Raw genomic sequence first — 21,572 nt, forward strand, 5'->3', positions numbered from 1 at the left:
CGCTCATTTGTCCAGTATTTCAATGGGCTGTCCTGGGCTTCTTTAGCAGAAAGCTACTGTAGTAGATTTCTAAGATCTATTGTTTAAATGAACCTAGCATATTAGGTTAACTCCATTTCAGGGAGGAAATGGTTAAAGAACTCACTGTTCCCTTGTGCCCGGGAGGCAGCCTTTGTGTTTAACATTGGCAGGGTCTCAGTCTGGGCTGGAGGTTTGGGGGGGAGGGGGTAAATGGGGGAGGGGACAGAAAGAGGGGATGTTCTGACATCTCTCTCTCTCTCTCTCTCTCTCTTGCTGATACAGCGGAGGTGGAGATTTCCAATCCCACCCAGTCACATTGAGAAAGGAGGATTTGGTAAGGCTTTCCCAGGAGAAGCCACACTGAGGAAATTCTCAGCAGCAGCCTGAACTACACTTGGAGTGGGTTTGCAGTCTCCTATGCACGGAAATGGGGGCAGAAGCAGCTGCATGTTCCCTGTGTGAGAACCTAGAGGGAGCTTCATGGTATGGTTTTAGCACTTATCCTTAACAATTCAGAAGGGATTGGGTGATGATGATAAAAGTGTGTGTTAGTTATCAGGCATCTTATTTTACCTTTTCAATAAATGTTATTTTAAAAAGTTTAAAATATATAGAACATGTCAGATACCCAGTACTGAAGGGGAGTTGTGGATGGTAATGCTTTGCCACTTGCATTTTGGAACTGATCTTTTGACAGTGCTAGAAGGGAGGGTGTTTTCTTTTATGCTGGAAGAAGGGAAAAGGGCAGATATCCCACAACCAACTACATTTTGCTTAGTGAGATCTCACTAGAAGAAAATGATTTTTTAAAGTACGTTTTATTGTAATTGCTTTGAAACATCCGTCCTAATTAAGTTTATTAGATCCATTTTAAACCTCATGTGCCTTTTGGCCTTTTTAATTTAATGATTTAAATGTTTACAAATCTCAATAGTGTTTAATCAATTAAACAATTCATTTCAAACTGTCCGGTTTGGTTTTGGAAATCTTGGCATGGGGATTGTCCTGGCTTTACTCTCCCTAGCAGGATATTTGTTGCTGGGAAGTTAAGAGTTTTGTTCTCAGCGTCCCATGCTGGTTGTAAGAAATTTTGTGTACCATTGTGTTAGTGACACACTGACACCACATGCATATGGCCTGTAAATGCACAGAAATTCCTTAGCTATTCTATATACTGAGATTACATAAATACAATGGCCTATTTTATTGTATTCTTACAGACAGTTAACACAAATATTATTATATTGCATTCAGTGGAGTGCTTGTGCACTGCTATTACACATCCATACAGGCACACTGAAAACAAGCACATAGTAATGGAGGATTTGTCAGTGACTCCATAGCTTGAATATGTATATCATGAATCCATGTTCTTGGAAATTAGTATATGGGAATTTTTTTTGGTTTTGATTTTGCTACCTCTTCAGGAAAAGTTTCTACTTGGGGTCTTGGGTATTTTGTCCATCGTTCCTCATGCTGTTTGTATGACTGCCATGTTGACATCACATTTATGTGGTATATAAGTAATATATCAAATTTACATATACAAAGTTCATAAATTGAGAAAAAGAAGGTTAGTGGCATGGTTTAATCATAGGACTAGGTGTTAGAAAATCTGGATTCTATACCTGGCTGTATCACTGATTTATTGTATGAACGGGATAAGTCACTGCAATTCTCGGTGACTTAGTTTTCCCCATTTGTAAAGTTGTTGTTGTAAAATTGTTACAAAGTGCTTTAGAATCCTAAACTGAAAGCACTAACGCGGTGCAAAGTATTGCTAGTGGTCCTTAGATACCAGCAGAACACGCATTTTTTAAATAAATATCTTAGACAGATATCCAGTTCATTAGGGTTTAAGATCATATACACAAACTAATATAGTGGGCCAGATTATGATTTTAGCTACACCAATGTAGTAGGGTCAGAATTTGTACCACTGAGGACAAACACAGGCATACATCTACTCTATGCAAAATAGGCACGCACGCACACATATTAGGGATGCGTATGCTCCTGTTACACACTCATGACTCTTTACATACCACCTACTGGAATGGAAAAGCATAGTAGGCAGTAGTACTAAATATTTGTATTATGATAGTGCCCAAAGGCCCAGTGTCAGTGAACTCTCTCTTATTGCTTTCTACTGTAAATTCTTCACTGTTATTCGGGAATCTCCACATATACTGGAATTTATTAACTTAAAAGTATCTCTGCAACTCCTTCATTCAAGTTCTCCTAGTAGTATTATGCAACACTGGACTTTCAAATCTCCAGTTTGGCTCAACACTGCCCTTGACAGAGATGTCTTGTGATAGTTTGTCACACTGAGCTGAAGGGAAGGGGAAAAAATCTTTGGGGCTTGAGAGTGCACACTAAACTTCATGAAAGAGAATCCCAGAGTGGTCTCTATGACCTGAAGCATGATGCAGCATTACTCATATTGATGATAACCATCCTCCACTGTGGTAAATAGGCCACAGACTTTTCTGTTACTCAGGGTCACACTTGTGGTGGAAGAATGTCCTACTACTGATGTAGCCTTTACAAGCAGCAGATGTCATGGGTTATTCCTTGGGATGCCATGCCAAGTATTTAGTATGCAATATCTATCATGTTTTCTTTTTATACAATTATAATTAACTTATGTACAGCTAACATCTGAACATGAGCTGCACTGGAATTCTGAAATATCCAGGATAAATTTCTACTAGCCTACTGGTATATGTAGCAGATTTAAAAGCATTAAGGGCCTTATCCAAAGCCTACTGAAGTCAATATGAGTCTCCCCACTCACTTCTGAGGGCTTTGGATCTGGCACTTAATGAACTACTTATTCATGAACTGGATTTGAAAATTATATATTCAGGGCTTTTAAATTTTAAAAGCCAGCTAATTATTATGGCAAAGAAAAATAGGTCTATAGCATCATTTTTGCAGTACACCAACAAATATTAAAACAAATAATAATAATACATTCTGGCCTTAAATAGAATTTATGAATTCAGGGTTGTGGCTTTGTTATTTAGCAGAACTCCAGCTATCGAAAAATTTAAATTTTCTTTTGACTAAAGTATCAGTAATGCTGCCAAGACATCCCATGCTGATTTACTCGACTTGGAAGCCTAAGTCTTGTGACAAAACTCTTATCCACCACTTGTTGTCTGGAATGCTTTATCCCTTATATAGACAAATACTCCTACACACTTTTGTGATCTGGCAGGATTTCTTTAGCACTACCCCTCAAATGCCATGGGGATTTTCTGTCTCATTTTGTAATCTATTATCCAAGATAGCTTAACTAGTATAAAAACAAGCTGTACAAGCACTTCTTTTGAAATGAGAAATAAGATGATTGTCAATCTGTTTTGTTTATGTTTTGTTTCTCCATATAGGTGAAGAAGTAAGAAGGATCACACAGACACATTGAAAGAAGTATTTCATTGATTGTGCCTGCCATTCAAGACTTTAGGATGGAAACCTTTTGTTTAAGAGTCTCCTTGCTACTGCTTGTCACTGGATGTGGCCTCAGCGACAGTTCTGACAGATATTACACCAATCTGAGTGATTCTGGAAACTATTTGACCACCTACTCTGGACTAGAGCCCAGCTTACTCCTTACTACTATCCGACCCATGGTACCCAACAAAACAGACTATTGCTCCCAACGGGCTAAAATTGCTGACACTTTCAAATACATTAACACAGTGATATCTTGTATTATTTTCATCATTGGATTGGTTGGGAATGCAACTTTGCTGAGGATCATTTACCAGAACAAGTGTATGAGGAATGGCCCCAATGCGCTGATAGCTAGCCTGGCACTCGGAGATCTTATCTATATTGTCATTGATATTCCCATCAATGTATATAAGGTAGGAAGCAACAACGGGTACACTTTAACTTTTCACAACGTATCAGTGTGTTTGTTTCTAATTACTGCTATTCTATTTATTAATCAGCAAAGTATAAAGGAAAGGGAAATGTAACTCAGTCTATGTTCAAAAGCAAATGTCAAGACATCATTTTTAGGTTTCTCCTTATGAAGATACAATGTATCCTCTTTTGCAAGTTATTCTGACCTACCATAGCAAGGTGTGTCCTTGTGTATTTAGCAGCACCAGGTTACAAATAAAATACAATAGAATTTGATTTTGGATGGTGTCCTTCAGACAACTAGCTGAAGATAGAGTAAAACATATGAAGAGAGCAGCTTTTGAAAAGACTGCTATTCTCTTTATGGATCAGATTGATAGCTACTATTTTGGGAACATATCCTATTCTTCCTTTGTTTACACAGAAAAATATTTCCCATGATTTACACAGTCTTTATGTGATGATTTAATAGCCCTTCTAGAATTGAGTGTTAGAGCTTGAACTTAACATTCATTCATGGCAGAAGCTCAAATCAGTTTATGATTCTTAAGGCCACTTATACATCAGAATAGTGTTTAAATACTGTTTGGCAGCTGGATTTGTCAAAATACATGAAGGATTATAAACAACTCTTTTAAATGTAACTAAATTACGCCGTGCAGCCTTGATTTACTATATAACTATGCAAACCCACAAAAGGTTACTTTTTATATTGAATTATACATTTACTGGCCCAAATTTGACCATCAACTTGCCTGATTAATCATATGATTATATTGGACCCAAAGAGGTCTAGACTCCACTGATATATGCTGTGGGTTGGAAAGACAGAAATACAATTAGAAATAGATTTTAAAAGATGCTTTTTTTAAAATATGCAGAAGACTCCTGTGGGCCCTAATATAGCTGTTGTTGACGTGAATAAGAACAGGATTGGACCCTTGTTATTTTTCATGAGGATCAAAATATTTGGATGATCTTGAAACTTGCCTGAATATGTTTTAGAAACCTTTGAAATATATTTGTAAAGTTTTTCTCACTTTAGCCTTGTGAGCCTGGAAAGCAAACACACTGCTGAGATTATTATGACTATTCTTTCCTTAGGACCTCAAACAGGGCATAACATTATAAAATAGTGGCTCTCAACCGTTTTTTCACTTGTGGACCCCTAAAACCTTTTCAATGGAGGTGCAGGCCCATTTGGAAATCTTAGACATAGCCTGCATACCCCCAGGGGTTCGCCGACCATGGGTTGAAAACCACCGTTCTACAGTAATGACAACCTTTTCAGACCTCTTAGACATAGTCTGTGGACCCCCATTGGGGTTGAAAACCACTGTTATAAAATAAACAATTTAACCCCCAAAGATTTTGGCAAATTTTGGATTTTGTTCACACTCACATATATATCTTTATTCATGAATAAAATATATATAAATGTTTGCCTATTAGGGCTTAAAAATGGGTTTTAAAATAAAAGCAAAATAGCTCAGATTTTGAAAATATCCCTCTCTAGAAATATATACTATGAATTATAATTAGGGGCATAACTATAATACAGTCGTACATACCACAAGGCTATAAGAAATTCTCATTTTTTTTTATAAAACTAATCAAATATATGTATATATGTATGAAATAAGACACAAGGCCTGTTTCTGATCTCACTTACACTGGTATAAATTAGCAGTTATTCCATTTAAGTTAATAGCATTACCCTGGTTTTAAACCAGTGAGATCAGAATCAAGCCAAAGCGATGGTCATAAAAATGCATGTGTTGTAGTAGAAACTGGTAGCAACTACAATGGATGTAAATTTTCCATGAAAAATTGTTTTTCAATGGAAAGTGCAAATTCTGCAAAAATTGAAATGTTCTGTGGGAAAATTTTAACGTTGCCAAAAATGTTCAATTTTCCATTGTGAAAATCAAAATGAAATATTTTGTTTCAGGCTGAGCTGACCCAAATCAAAATATTTTGGCTTATCAAATAGACTCTAAAGGTTTAGGTTTAGATCAGTTTGACATTAATATACATCTGCCTGAGTTGCTTTGGTGCTTTATGGGAGATCATAGAATCATAGAATATTAGGGTTGGAAGAGACCTCAGGAGGTCATCTAGTCCAACCCCCTGCTCAAAGCAGGACCAACACCAAATAAATCATCCCAGCAAGGGCTTTCTCAAGATGGGTCTTAAAAACCTCTAAGGATGGAGATTCCACCGCCTCCCTAGGTAACCCATTCCAGTGATTCACCACCCTCCTAGTGAAATAGTGTTTCCTAATATCCAACCTAGACCTCCCCTACTGCAACTTAAGACCATTGTTTCTTGTTCTGTCATCTGCCGCCACTGAGAACAGCCTAGCTCCATCCTCTTTGGAACCCCCACTTCAGGTAGTTGAAAGCTGCTATCAAATTCCCTCTCACTCTTCTCTTCCGCAGACTAAATAATCCCAGTTCCCTCAGGCTCTCCTCATAAGTCATGTGCCCCACAGGGCCGCCCTTCCCTTCCGGGACCCGCCGCGGAAGTGCCCCGAAGACCCGCGGCGGGGCCCCCCCGCCGCAGAATTACCGCCGAAGACCGGGCTGCGCTTCGGCGGCGGGTCCCCCTTCGGCGGTAATTCGGCGGCGGGGGTCTCCCGCTGCGGGTCTTCGGGGCACTTCCGCGGTGGGTCCCGGAACAGAAGGGCCCCCCGCCGCCGAAGACCCCGGGCCCCCAGAATCCTCTGGGAGGCCCTGGTGCCCCAGCCCCCTAATCATATTTGTTGCCCTCCACTGGACTCTTTCCAATTTGTCCACATCCTTTCTGTAGTGGGGGGACCAAAACTGGACGCAATACTCCACGTGTGGCCTCACCAAAGCCGAATAGAGGGGAATAATCACTTCCCTCGATCTGCTGGCAATGATCCTACTAATACAGTCCAATATGCCGTTGGCCTTCTTGGCAAAAAGGGCACACTGCTGACTCATACCCAGCTTCTCGTCCACTGTAACCCCCAGGTCCTTTTCTACAGAACTGCTGCTTAGCCAGTCGGTACCCAGCCTGTAGCATTGCATGGGATTCTTTCTTCCTAAGTGCAGGACTCTGCACTTGTCCTTGTTGAACTTCATCAGATTTTTTTTGGCCCAATCCTCTAATTTGTCTAGGTCACTCTGGACCCTATCTCTACCCTCCAGCATATCTATCACTCCCCGCAACTTAGTGTCATCTGAGAATTTGCTGAGGGTGCAATTCATCCCATCATCCAGATCATTAATAAAGATGTTGAACAAAACCGGCCCCATGACCGACCTCTGGGGCACTCCACTTGATACCAGCTGCCAACTAGATATCGAGCCGTTGATCACTACCCATTGAGCCCTACAATCTAGCCAGTTTTCTATCCATCTTATAGTCCATTCATCCAATCCATACTTTTTTAGCTTGCTGGCAAGAATATTGTGGGAGACTGTACCAAAAGCTTTGCTAAAGTCAAGATACATCACATCCACCACTTTCCCCATATCCACAGAGCCAGTTATCTCATCATAGAAGGCAAACAGGTTGGTCAGGCATGACTTGCCCTTGGTGAATCCATGTTGACTGTTCCTGATCACCTTCCTCTCCTCCAAGTGCTTCAAAATGGATTCCTTGAGGACCTGCTCCATGATTTTGCCAGGGACTGAAGTGAGGCTGACCGGTCTGTAGTTTGCCGGGTTCTCTCTCTTCCCTTTTTTAAAGATGGGCACTATATTTGCCTTTTTCCATCCATGACTTCCCCCACTCACCACGAATTTTCAAAGATAACGGCCAATGGCTCTGCAATTACATCAGCCAACCCCCTCAGCACCTGGGCTGCATTAGATCTGGACCCATTGGACTTGTGCACGTCCAGCTTTTCTAAATAGTCCTTAACCAGTTCTTTCACCACTGAGGGCTGCTCACCTCCTCCCCATACTGTGTTGCCCAGTGCAGCAGTCTGGGAGCTGACCTTGTCTGTGAAGACCGAGGCAAAAAAAGCATTGAGTACTTCAGCTTTTTCCACATTATCTGTCACTATGTTGCCTCCCCCACTCCCTCAGGTACGTCATGCTCCCATTCAGGTGCCTCATGCTCCCATTCTTCTCTATGGGCTGGACTTGGTGGCTGAACTACATCCTCTATGATCTCTAGTCTTTCTCTGGCTGAACTGCAATGGTGGATCTTGGAATATTTTCTATGCTCTGCTTTTGCCTGAGATGGAATTTGACTGGAAAGTTTCAGCAAAAGTGGTACAGGTGTTTTGAGAATGAGGTTAGAGGTAATTTTGCTAATATTAAAAATTTTCCTCAAGCTATTTTTTTAAACAGCTCTAGCGCCTCCTTGATTTAGAGCAGGAACTTGAAATTTGGGAGGAGGATAGTCCTGGATCAGAGGAGCTGCCTTTTGCTAGTTTTATGAAAATTCATTGAAATTTAGTCAAGCTACAAGCTAGAGAAAGTTGTCATTTTTAGATGTGTCATAGAACCTGTTCAAGATTTGTTCATTAACTTTCTAAATATTCCATTATTGTGTACAGTGTAGCTGTAGCCATGTCTGTTCCATGACATTGGCGAGACAAGGTGAGTGGGGTAATATATTTTATTGGACCAACTTCTGTTGGTGAGAGAGACAAGCTTTTGAGCCACACAGAGCTCTTCTCAGGTCTGAAGAAGAGCTTTTGTGGCTCAAATGCTCAAGAGCTCTGTGTGGCTCAAAAGCTTGTCTCTCTCACCAACAGAAGTTGGTCCAATAAAATATATTACCTACCCTGTATCTCTGAATATTCCATTGGCACTATGCATGCTCCCCAGCCCTACTGTACCTCATGCATCATTCTGAAGCAGCCACACCAAATACAAAGAAAATGGCCCTAGCTCACCCTATCAAAATACCCTTTTGGCACTGTGGAAAAAATAGTATATAATAATGTAATTAAAGACTGTAGTTGAAATTCTGGCCCCATTGAAGTCAGTGGGAGTTTTGCCATTTATTTCTCTGGGGCTAGGATTTCAACTTGTGTTCAATTCATACACATACGGAGCAGAATTAAAGTTGCATTAAAGTTAATTCTCCCATTTCTTAATTTTTGAGTGCTTGACCTGAACAAGTTTTTGAAATATAATATATTATATACTTACATCCCTCAAGTGTACTGTGAGTTGGCTGACAAGCGTTTATTAGAACTGAGCACCTTGGCAATTCCCCTAACAAATGTTAATGCTATTATAGCACATTTTTAATATAAACCATTCCATGACTTTAAAAAAAACATGGTGATATTATTAGTCAAAAGAAGAATTGTTTTTAAAATACACTCTGTCTTTAGGACATATAGGAATCCTAAATCCACAGCAGCATTTAACAGCATTCTGACAGCTTCAACTCATGACATCTTCTTTGGGACCCTGCCGAAAATACTACTGGAATTTGGAAATGAATGCAGGGGCGGCTCCAGGCCCCAGCACGCCAAGCGCGTGCTTGGGGCGGCAAGCCATGGGGGGCGGTCTGCCGGCGCCGCGAGGGCAGCAGGCAGACTGCCTTCAGCGGCTTGCCTGCGGAGGGTCCGCTGGTTCCGCGGCTTCGGAGGACCTCCCGCAGGCAAACCGCTGGAGGCAGCATGCCTGCCGTGCTTGGGGCGGCAAAATCCCTAGAGACGCCCCTGAATGAATGTGACTGTTTTTTAATGAAAAATCAGAATTCAAAGACACAAAGAGTTTGCTTTCTTCCTTGCAGGTCAATCACCAGTTTCAAGGTTTTCTGCACTCAGTTTTGAACTAAGTTTTAAGAGTCTATATTTCAGAGGTCAGCTTCATGCTGAGCCATAAAAGCCAGACCAGTTTGACTTGGAGGGGCCAGAACAGTTTTCTGCTGTAAATAGTATTAATTGCTTCTATTACTAATCAATATAACAAAATCTTTTATGTATAAATGATTTCAAATGTTTTGTAAGTTATAGATCTGATCCTGCACCATTTAGTCAGGCAAACTGCCCTGGACATCAGAGATTGCAAACATTTATCTGGATAATAAGACTTCCGCAGTTAGATAACATAGGATAAAAATGCATAACCTTCATGATTCAAGGCATAAACCATACACTAACTGACTGGGCCTAAGAATAAGCTTCCTCTATGGGCAGGTTATTACATTATTGTTTGCTGTATCAAAATCTCTTTGTTTTGTGTTTCTTTACATTTGCATTTGTTTGCATTTATAACGTATATGCAATCATGAAAATATAAATTAACCTAAATGTATTATAGTCATAAAATGCACCAAATCTCAAATGCAGCAAATTTCAAACGCAGCAAATCTACTAATTGTCAGTCATACATTATCATAAAAAGTGAAGAATATATTCAGAACTTGGATATATTTTTACATAAACCTAATCAAAATGCTAGAAAGTGGTCTCCAGGAAATAAATTACTGGTTTTACTCTCACAATCTGAACCTTTATCTCTTCTTGAAGAGTCCACCACTATATTACCAATTGAGATCCTTCCTGTAGTACTCAGTTTGAACTAATTAAATGTGAAGCGATTCTACAAACAGACATAGTAGAGCCATATATCAGCTGAGGATCTGGTCCTTTATGTTTAAGTTATTTTCTAAATCTGCCTTGGCAGAAAGATGGACTCAAATATCTTCTAGGAGTTTTTTGTCTCCAACTACTATTACCCTATAACCTCTTTTCCTCATGACTGCTTCCCCCTAAGGATTTACAAAAATGTTCTAGACATTAGCCATATTCACTAATGACCTTTGAAGTTGGCCTGAGCCCGAACAGACTGAAACATTGGTCTTAAGACAACTTTTAGTTTTGTTTGTAATCAAATTTCTATTGTGTTTACACTGCTTGGGCCCAAATCTCCCCCCCCACCACCACCACCACCACACACACAGGGATCCCTTCCTGATGCCTACACGTCCATGAGAGTTACTTGTATCCAGCAAGGGAATAAAAAAACTGATCACTATTTTTTGTAAAAAATTGCTGCAGCAGTAAACATAAGAAGTAAAATATGGCAGTGTTCAGGATTGAGTAATATTTGATGGGGGTTGAAATAGGACTTCATAATTATTTATTATTAAAACATAAATTAAATAGTCAAATGCAATCTAGCTTCCCAGGAAAGCATTCAGTTACAATTTTAACATGAGCTCACCTTCCACCCTGTGTGTGTTTTTAATGTATATTTAAAGCAAAGATCTAATCATTTAAAACTAACCTAGGAAATAAGGTTGATGTATGACTTATTGCCTTACATTTAATAGTTTTTAACTCTCTAGACTATTAGGTTACATACAAATAACTGAGGCATAACTGGCCCCTTCTGTACCTTGCTTCTTTAAATCTGATTAATAGGGTATTTTCCATATTCATTTTACTGGTGGTGAAGTCAATGACCCCAATTCAGAGAGCTGATATATATCTCCAGTGCTCAAGCTGAACAAAAGGGTGTTATCTTTTATGGACTGAGGTTTTCTGTTGGCAGGTTCATATTCTAGTTACACCAGCATCCAAACCTCAGCAGTTCATGTAGAGTAGCATTAGGCTGAGTATTGTGAATGGCACGCCTCTGGTAAATAGCATGTAACCAGCCTGTGGTAAATAGCATGAATTCTCTGCCTTTTTTTTCTGCTGAAGGAAGTCTTATGTTGCAGCACTACCAGCCATTAGCATTTTTTGGCAGCAGAAAGTCTAAATGTGGGGTGAGGAGCTAAACCAACCTATCCCCACCTACTGCACAAGGATTTAATTACAAGTCGCAATGTTTGACAGTTTGATACATTAGCTGGGTTTCTTTCTACCATCACAATTAACACAGATAATATGGATAATGATGAAACAAAATGGACCTGATCCAATAGTCCTTCTAAGCAAGTAGCATCCACTGAAGTCTACAGGACTTTCATATGCAAAAGGGGTGCAGGACCAAGACCACTGCAAACATAAATCTAAACCCTGCTATCCTTACTTGGGTGAGAAACTCCAATTTAAAGCAGGATTTGGCCCGTGTGCAATACATTTTTTCCATTAAGGATTAGCCCACTCAAGGGTAGATTGCATACTGATTGCAACCAAACTTCCACTCTGTTCAGGTCAGTGATTGTAAGAAGTAGTGGCTTGGTACCTGCAAGTTACACAGAACTCAGTACATTAATGGTCAGAATGTGCCTGAGTCTGAGTGTCTGGGAGAGGAGGGGCAAAATGTGTCTTCCCTTCCTGATGCCCACATGCAATGGCTGGGTACAAAAGCAGCCCTGAGAGGATACAGGAATTGCTCCATCCTAATGTAACTGGTGGCACAAATCACCCCAAATGGGGCTGATAGAGGCCGCGAAGAGACAGAATCAAGGACCTGTCTTCCCCATTTGCACTGTGGGAGCAGACTATAGTAACCTAAGAGAAAGTACAACATGTACCCTCGCACTGCACTCCAAAGAGTTGGGGGAAGAGATTTTGCCTCCTGCGGTACAATCCTTACCAGAGCTCCCCCTGTGGTGGTGCAGAGCTGCATCACCTCTTACTCACAGCTGTACCTAGTAGGCAGTATCGAGACCCCTTGAGAGGTAACTTCTCCTCACCCAGCACGTAACCAATTCCTCCCTGCCCTTCCTTCTAATATATGGTGTCTGTGGATTTGTAGTGCATTGATCACTGTAGTAGCTAGGTGCCTTAGGTATAACTAGAATGTTCTCTCTGTTCCTTCTTCAATCAGCTGAAATAGACAGATAACAAGGGAGTGTTCTGACTGTGCATATCCAGGGTTCACGAGTTCTGCAGTAGTTCGTTAGCAATACTGTCACTCTCTTTTAGCAACATACAAAAGGCAACACAGTTGGAAATAAAATAAAGAGGCACTTTGCCCAGGGATTGGGAAAAAAATCTTTTCAACAAACCACCATGCACACAAGCATATCTAACAGATAATTCCTCTGAAGAAGAGCAGCACAGCTTGAAGTACAGTACACCTCAAAAGAAGAGGACGTTTGCCAACACCACAGACCAAATAAAAAGAGCAACTAATCATACTGTGTAAACAATAAAAATACCACAAGGGAGATGTCTAGAATTGTAAGGAATGCTTTACCACTAGGCAGACTTTGTAAAATAATAGTACAAGAATTTTAAAGACAAACTCAAACTCAAAAACGTTTACCTGCTGTTTGCTTCAGAACCAGGCATTCGTTATCTGAGCTTTCAGCATCTGTGTGAAATGTAACCCTTCTGTTTCAGTGTGAGGCCTGTACAGCCCCATCTCACTGCCTAAGTGGGAAGAAAAAAACTAGGAATCCAAGAATATTATTGCCAGAGGCCCTGTTGCTCACTCCTACCTCTGCTTAGCAGGACAAAGGAGAATAAAAGCTGCAGAAAAAACTGTGATGGGACCATACAGAGGGGAGAAATGGCTTTGCTGATACTACCTACCTCTCCACATGACCTTTCACCCCTCACAAAAAAATACAGGCAGCCCTTTGTCTTCGCAGAAAATTGAATAGGAGGGAGAAGCAAAACTAACAATATGCTCCCCACAACCAATTGCTAAAGAACTGCAATATGCATTGTGGAAAGTTAGTGTTGTTTGAAGCTCCATGCTCCAAGATCTCCTATAACAGGGGTTCTCAACCTTTTTCTTTCTGGGGCCCCCACCAACAGTAACTGGTTTTCTGCATATAAAAGTCAGAGCTGGCTATAGAGGGTAACAAGCAGAGCAATTACCTGGGGCCCCACACCACAGGAGTCATAGAATATCAGGTTGGAAGGGACCTCAGGAGGTCATCTAGTCTAACCCCCTGCTCAAAGCAGGACCAATCCCTAACTAAATCCCCAAATGGCTCCTTCAAGAATTGAACTCACAACCCTGGCTTTAGCAGGCCAATGCTCAAACCGAGTCCCAGCAAAGCTACATTGCTCAGGCTTCAGCTTCAGCCCCGGCTGGTGGCATTCAGAGCCCCAGGCTTCAATCCCATGTGACGGGGCTTCAGCTTTCTGTCCTGGGCCCCAGCAAGTCTAACATTGGCCCTGGTTGGCAGCCCCCCTGAAACCTGCTCACAGCTCCCCAGGGGGCCTCAAACCCTTACTTGAGACTGACTGACCTATAAAACATAAGGGTAGATGACCAATGATAGAATACTGGCCAGAAGTGGCTGGGGGAGGACCAGAGAGATGTGTAGAGGGAGTCCCAACACACAGCTCGCTGGGTATCTTCAATATTGAGGCTTGGGATAGTTTGGGTCCCAGACTAACTCCCTGCCTCCCATCCATACTCCCTCAATAATCTCACAGACCAGGGGGAGGGTATACCAGGACTATGGCTCTGGAAGAGCTAAAGATATTCTATATTAGTTTGTTCCCTTCCATCCAGTTTTGGGCAGGAGGGAAATATGGGCCAAAATCATCTTCTTTTACTGTACAAACAGCAGAGCTGTAAGCAAAAAATATCACATTGCTCTGCTTCAAGATGCATGGTTCATCTCAAGGGTTTTGAGACTTTTTCAAAATGAGGGCCATATTAACAAGTTGTGACAAGCAGATTGCAGTCCTAGAAGTACAGCTGTTGGAGACTACAATGGCTAACAAAGCTCCATCTAGAGGTCTTCACTAAGCAACAAATCCAGCTCCACCTCCACAGCAACAAAGGGTCCTTTGGTGTTGGAACCTATGCAATTGCACTGCATAAGGGGAAGGCGTGCTACATAAAAAGCACACACCCTCTGTTAAACAGAGCCCAGTTTCAGAGAGGACACAAGGTCATGCTGTCAGGTCCAGGTTGGCATGCTCTGAAAAATGGCATCCTCCATGTGGTGTAACCTTACACGTACCATGTGTGTGAGGTCACACCAGCAGGGAAGGGCCCACGCTGTTCCTAGAAATACCAGAATGTCTGGTTTTCTGGGGATGTGGCCATGGCCACCTGCACCTACAGAGCAGCTCAGAGCCATTTCACATCCAGTACCCAATGCAGCCCGTGTATTTGGCTCTAGGTTCAAGATTTTCCTATGGGTATATGTACTGGTGTGTACACATGTAGGAGGACTATAACATTATGTCCCTTACACTGTAAGTTGCTTGGGACCCAGACTGGGTGCCTGGAACTTTGTCTGTGTTTTGTACAGCAGCTAGCACGCTAATGGTGATTAACAAATAGCAAGAACAGCAAAGTAAAACCAACTGGGTGACATTTTAAAATCATTTCAGTGGAATGTTCTCAACACTTCTGCTTTGTTTGCTTCAATTTTCCAGAATCAGGGTGGAGAGGCTGTTGTAAGAAGAGAGGGGGATGCTCTGGAAGTTGTGATTGGTTGGTCAATTTTTCTGAATACCAGGAGTAGAACCCTGAAATCTCAGTTTCTGATTTCAGTGTAAAAATATGTTGTTGACAACACTCTGTTCTCTCTAAGGAATTGCACCATAGATTGATTTTACAGACTACCCTGCAGTTGTGAAATACACAAGGGGAAAACATGTTTCTTTTGGGAAGTGTCCTGTCCTGAAACCTTGGAGACTTTACTAATGATATTAAAGAAGCACAGTCCATTTGATGGGGGCCTCAAAACTTAGGTCGACATAGCTACGGAGATCAAGGGTATAAAAAAATCCACATCCCTGTGCACTGTAGCTAAGCCGTCATAACCCCAGTGTAAACGCAGCTCCGGCAAAGAAAGAATTCTTCCATTGACCTAGCTACCATCGCTCAGGGGGGTGGGGTTCCAACAGTGACAGGGAAATCCCTTCTGTTTCTGTATGTTGCATCTACACTAGTGGGTTATACTGGCAAAGCTGTGGTGCTATAGATCTGTCCCTATAGTTCCTGTGGTGGAGACGTGGCCTGTGTTATGGAGAGTCAGAACACCCGGAGGGATACTGAGCCTGATTCTCCACTGTCTTGTTCCTTGAGTGCCATTTTGATTAGGTAGCATTATACATCTACTTTGCACGGGCTATATAACACGCAAGGCAATGGAAGATCAGGCCTAGTGGATCCCATTTTTATCTCACGCCCATGTAAATCAGAAGTAACTCCATTAAAATCAATGGGTCCAAAAGTCCCATGTAAATGATATGAGTAACTCCTACTAAAGTTCTTAGGAGTTACTTGTACCCTAATGGGAAAATAGAGACCATTGGACTTGCAGTGGTGTAAAACTAATAAAAGTGCTAGCAGGATCAGACCTACTGATTCTAAAGATATTTGAAGAGGAAAAATCTGACACCTTATCCAAAGGAAAGTAATGAATGCATAAGCAGGGCTGAATAATAATGGAAACTATGCACCAAAACAATTGTAAAATTAATCTGAAAAATGAAATAAATTAATTCTGATTCCAGTGATTTTTATTAAAATCAACTTAAAAGGGATGTACAATGATTCAATACTAGTGTTGCTTCAGTTAAGGAAAAAATAGAAAGAACGAAACAAAAGGAATAAAATACTTTTCATCTTGTGAAAGGAGAGATTCCTGGGGTGTCGGGAGGAAGTGTACATGCTGCAACTATGACAGGGTCTCACTATGAAAACCAGTGACTAAATGAACCTTTTTCAAGTACAAGACTTTTCTTTTTGATGCCAATATTTGCTTTGTAGTAGCAGAGTTTCAGATAGTCACTACAAAGTGCACATTTGTTTCCATTGCTTGAAATATGCTGGGGCCATATACAGTGCAAATAAAAGAACAACTGACTTTCTTTCTACTAACTCTTAAGTGTTAACTAGAATGGTACATAAATGTTTGGATGGCTAAGGGGATTGATAACAGCATGCCAAGCCTTTCCCCTTGACAGTGCCACTTCAAATCCTACCTTCAGCAGTAGGAAGTGAAAGCAATAGTTATTTGGCCCAGATACAAACACTGAGAGTCTGGAATCAAAACCTAGATCTGAATTTCGCAGCTGGAGCCATGTCTCCATAACTGGCTGGGCAATTATCTTATGGGGCATTGGAAATCAAAATCTTACACATTAGGCCCTTCCATCTCTGACAGCTATTCTGTGGCCTGAAATGAACTGAAGGCCTCAACCAAGAGAAGAGTTATTGAGAAAAAGCAAATATATACCTGGCAAATATTTGTTAGAGTACAGCCAGTCCATGTAGAATAGATTCTTGCTGGCTGTACTAAAGTGGTCATCAAGAAGTTAATTGGGTTACTCGGAGTATAATGAGTGGGAGCCAGACTGCACTCCTCCCTGTTTAATAGATGGGAGTGTAGGTAGAATGTGTTTCTTGTGCATGATGATCCCTTTGCAAAACTGGGGTTTGTAGTTTGTTAAATACATTCTGTAAGTTCAGCTAGAATCAAAGGAACTGGTCAATAACTTGCTGGTGAAACTTCATCCTATCATTCATTACTATTTACAATGGTTCAAGCACAAATCCTAAGTTAGGATATCAGAAGTTGGTACGTAGGGTGTATGTTTTCATCAAAGTGGGAAACCATTGGAAAGCTGACAGCATTTTGTCTGCTGTGGTTTGGTTAAATACAGGTGTACTGCTTTACAGATCACACCTGAAAGTGCTGAGCATTTCCTGAGGAAGGTGAACTGCTCAGCACCTTGTAGAATCATGCCCTTAGTATAATAGCAAGTGAAACCAAGCTTATATTCTAAACCTCTCCAAAAATAAGGGGTACTGAGACCTGGGATTTTGGTCTGGGACTCTCTCTTTCTCTAGTATTTACATATTTTATATACAGTTAAAGGAACAAAATATTCCTGTTAAAATCTGAGTAATCCAATTAGAACATGGAGGTGGGCCTGAAATGAAGGAAAGAAGATGCTCCACACACACACACTGATTTTTTCAAATATTTGAAGGGGCACTTTTTAAAAAAACTATTATGTGCCAAAAAATATAAATAGAAGCAATCGGAGTATTCTGAGTGACTGTGGCAGATGGGTGTAGACTGGGGCAAAATTTCAATGGGCCAGATCAGAGCTGATCCTTAAAGGACAGGTTAAATACCTAAATGCTCAGTATTCAATGAATACTGAATATTTTGCTGTGATATGCAAATTTTTCCCACTACACCCAGTAGCTCTGACAAACACAAGCTGTGAAGTTTAATTTAGAAACACTAGATAAGTTGCCTGTACTATAAGTAAGATTAAACCAGATGTAAATTTTGCTGATCTCATAGGAATACTTATAATTTGTCATAATTTGATTAAATAATTTTTAACAATTCAAACATATTAATAGAGAAAAAAGAGTGTTTACTTTGGATGTCACAATGCAGAGCTACTACCAGTGTCTATTCTATAATTCTGCTGCTGCATAATTTGGTGCAGCATTCACCCACACATGCTGCAGAATTGTGCTCCAAAATCTAAGCTTTCATTTAGAAAAAAAGGTTCTAAGCCACATGGCTGCAAAGATAACTTTCAGAATATTAACTGACTATATGCCAAAGTAGTAGAGTCTATCCAAGTATGCAGATAGCCCAAAACATAAACTGAGTGTTGACTCTGAAACCTAATGACATTGATTGTCAACACTATTAACTATTTTACTGCTTATTATATTAGGAAAAGCATTCAGATAATATGCTTATCCCAATATATTAAGCTACCTCCTGCGTTTCCCAGGTAGTAAAACTTCCAACTATCAAAACTTTGAGCTTCCCTCGCCCACTTCTTATCCATCTTCTAAAATGCAGTTATAGAATGCCACTACAACAAGCTGCAAAACATGGAAACATGAAAACGGCAGGGGCAAAGTAAAACTAATTAAATTCAATATCAAAACAACAAGCAACTTTGTACCAACTTGTATTGGATTACATGAAAATGAATAATGCAAACTTCCATTTTTGAATTGGACTAAATGCCACAGACACCAAAGAAAACAGAAGCCTAGCCAAATGAATTTAGGCCATCTTGACACTCAGTACAGCATTGGCACTAGCCCAGTTACAAAGATAATCTTCATTTTAATCTCTTTAGTGTCAAATCCATAGGTTCAATTATTTAGTACTGATAACATTAGTAATGCTTTTGCACTAAAGTACTTTGAAAACATTGCACAATAAACCTGGTAAGTAAGCATTATTTTAAAGATGGGTAAACTGAGGCACAGAGCCATGCAATGACTTGCCCAGTTTACACAGCACTCAGGGGCAGAGCTGGGAATAGAACTAAGGAGTCATGATTCTCAGTCCTGTGCTCAAAACTGCTACCACACACCTTCCTTTACCAACACTGATGGTCATCCACATCATATGTGGATTCTGGAATGTAATCTTGAAAAAAATACAGTCCAAATTACTAACCATATAATCAAGGTGGATAGAAGAATTGATGGTCTGGAAACCAAAGTGCACAGACAGAAGAGACAGATTTTCAAAATATCTCCAAAGATAAAAAGCTTTAGCAACAAAGTAGTGTAGTGGAGATATGTTTGGAATTGGCTGAGAACAATTGGTAATTGCCATAACAGATCAAACCCTGTTGTCCAGTTTATTCCAGGATCCTGTCATAGCCAGATGCTTCAAAGGAAGGTGCAAGAAACCCCACAACAAACTGATGAATGACTGAAAACCAACTAATACCACAGAGTAATCATTTGTCTGGGCTTCAGTCAGGAAACAAGAGGACAGATGTTTATGGACCATCTGATTGTCAAAGCTCTGAATTAGACTTACCTGAGGAGCCAATCTCAGTATAAAAGCACTTCAGGAATAGATGCCTTTATGGTGTCCAGTAATAAACACTAAGGGTTGGGAAGTTTCCTGACCTCCACAGTGACCAAAGTTCTGTTTGGGGCTCACATGAGAAAAGATGCTGGCTGGGAAGTGTCCAAGATCTTTTCTTTCCCCAGATTTCAGGCTGCAAATAGAAAGGAAGACGGGGAGGGGGGAGAGAGAGAGAGAGAGAGAGAATTTGTGGAAATAAACTCAAGATTTTTGTAATCTAAAACCAAGCAAACTCAAGCTAGCACTCAGATGGTGGGCTGTTGTACAGATGGGCAGTATCAGTTTACAGGGATGAAGTCTCATTCTGCTACCATTTGTACCAATGTAATCAGAGTAATTCCACTGAGTTATAATGATGTAAAACCAGCATAAGAGAGAGGAGAAAGAGGCCCAAAGGCTTTGCTAGGAATTTTAGAGAATCGGATCTATTCCAATTCTACAAACACAATCAGAAAAGATGTTATATAGTTTTTTCTCTGAGTGATTTTATCTTGAGAGGCTCCTTGAGACATTATACCAAAGACCTCACCTTGTAGCTTTCTTAGTAGCAGAGTTAATATACAAGATTATTCCATGACTTTTAAGCCTACTGCAGCAATAATGGAGTATAGACCCACTAACACTCACTTTTTCCTTTTGTATTCAAAAGGCAAAAGCACCGAGATTCCCACTGATTCTTGTGTAGCTGTACAAGGGAAAAGGATGACTCCTTGCTCCCACCTTTCCACCATTGAGCCCTTGCTCAGTGGCAGCCAGAATATGACGTACCACAAATTTTTGATTGGAAATGCCACAGTTGTATCTCTAGGCTATTAAGTTGACATTTAAAAATAATATTCTGTGTACTTAGCAGATGTGTAGGAAATGTACACAGCAAAACCCCAATGTCATGAAACTCATGTGGTTTTGGATTTCATTATCAATTCTAATTCGGCACCAGTTCACACTGTGATTGGCCAGTGTTTAGAAGAAGGCTGGTCTGATTTAAGGTTTTTAGTCAGATTGTGCCTGACCTGGGTGCTGGTGTGCAGAGAGGAAGAAAAGCACAAGTGCAGGGACTACTCTTTCCTGAGGTGAAATTTGGGGATATTCAAATTTCAGGGTTTAATTCAGCCATCCACAAAATTCAGAGCTAGATCTGGATCTGAACTTCCTCAAATGTTCAGAGGATTAGGACCCAAGGGGGCTGGTTGGGCCCATCATTGCTGTTAGTTAAGTTATGCACAATGAGAAACTCAGCATAGTCTCTCCAACTCTCTAAAGTAACTGGGTATTACTTCCCACTTTCCCCGGAAACAAATGGAAGACATTTGTGATTACCACTTGCAGAGTGTCATGCAAATACTCTGTGCTCCATGCCTTTGGTCAGTAAGACTGGGTGTAAATAAAAAAATGAATGTATTGTTATTATTCTGTACTTCCTTCAAAAAAGGCTGTTATGCAGACTTCAGGACATTGACAGAATCTCATCCCAGGCTCAGATGCACTGTATTTCAATTTTACGTATAAGGCTTTGAGTTATAAAACCTATTTCATAGATGTGAAAAAAAGTGTGAGTAATACAAGGAGCAAAGCTTTGCAAGCATCTTTACTTGTTCAAAGCATAACTGACAGCTGGGATGGAGATTACTCTTGGTTCCCTAATTATGCACAAGAATCAATTTATTCACATTTGTTATGTTGATACATCCTAGGGGAGAGAAATGTTAGTCCAAACTGCTGCCACTCATGCATATACGCACTTACAACTGCCTCTCTATTGTCACCTACCACAGCCCACCTGGGGGATGCCTGCCCTTTAAAATATAACATGGTACAAACTGTATACATGTAATAATAATCTTTCCACAGGTTTCATAATCCAGCATGCAAAACTGTCACAAGTGGTAAATTTACAATGATAAGAATCTGTTTGTGTGCAACAATGAGAATTAGGCTCTTAAGTGTCCCATTATGAGGTGTGAGTCATGCCTTGA

At 40.5% G+C, this 21,572-nt stretch overlaps 1 protein-coding gene across 1 annotated transcript in view; it reads left to right on the top strand.

Moving 5' to 3' along the window:
- The first annotated feature begins 280 nt into the window (after positions 1-280).
- The window catches only part of EDNRA (endothelin receptor type A), a 41,630-nt gene continuing 20,338 nt past the window's right edge, over positions 281-21,572 (top strand). Inside the window, exons 1-2 of the mRNA XM_039540454.1 lie at positions 281-504; positions 3,420-3,899. Coding sequence (XP_039396388.1) covers positions 3,498-3,899 — 402 coding nt within the window. The 5' untranslated portion in view covers positions 281-504; positions 3,420-3,497. The remainder of the gene's footprint in view (positions 505-3,419; positions 3,900-21,572) is intronic.

This window comes from Mauremys reevesii, linkage group 5, assembly GCF_016161935.1.
Source record: "Mauremys reevesii isolate NIE-2019 linkage group 5, ASM1616193v1, whole genome shotgun sequence".
Lineage (NCBI taxonomy): Eukaryota > Metazoa > Chordata > Testudines > Geoemydidae > Mauremys > Mauremys reevesii.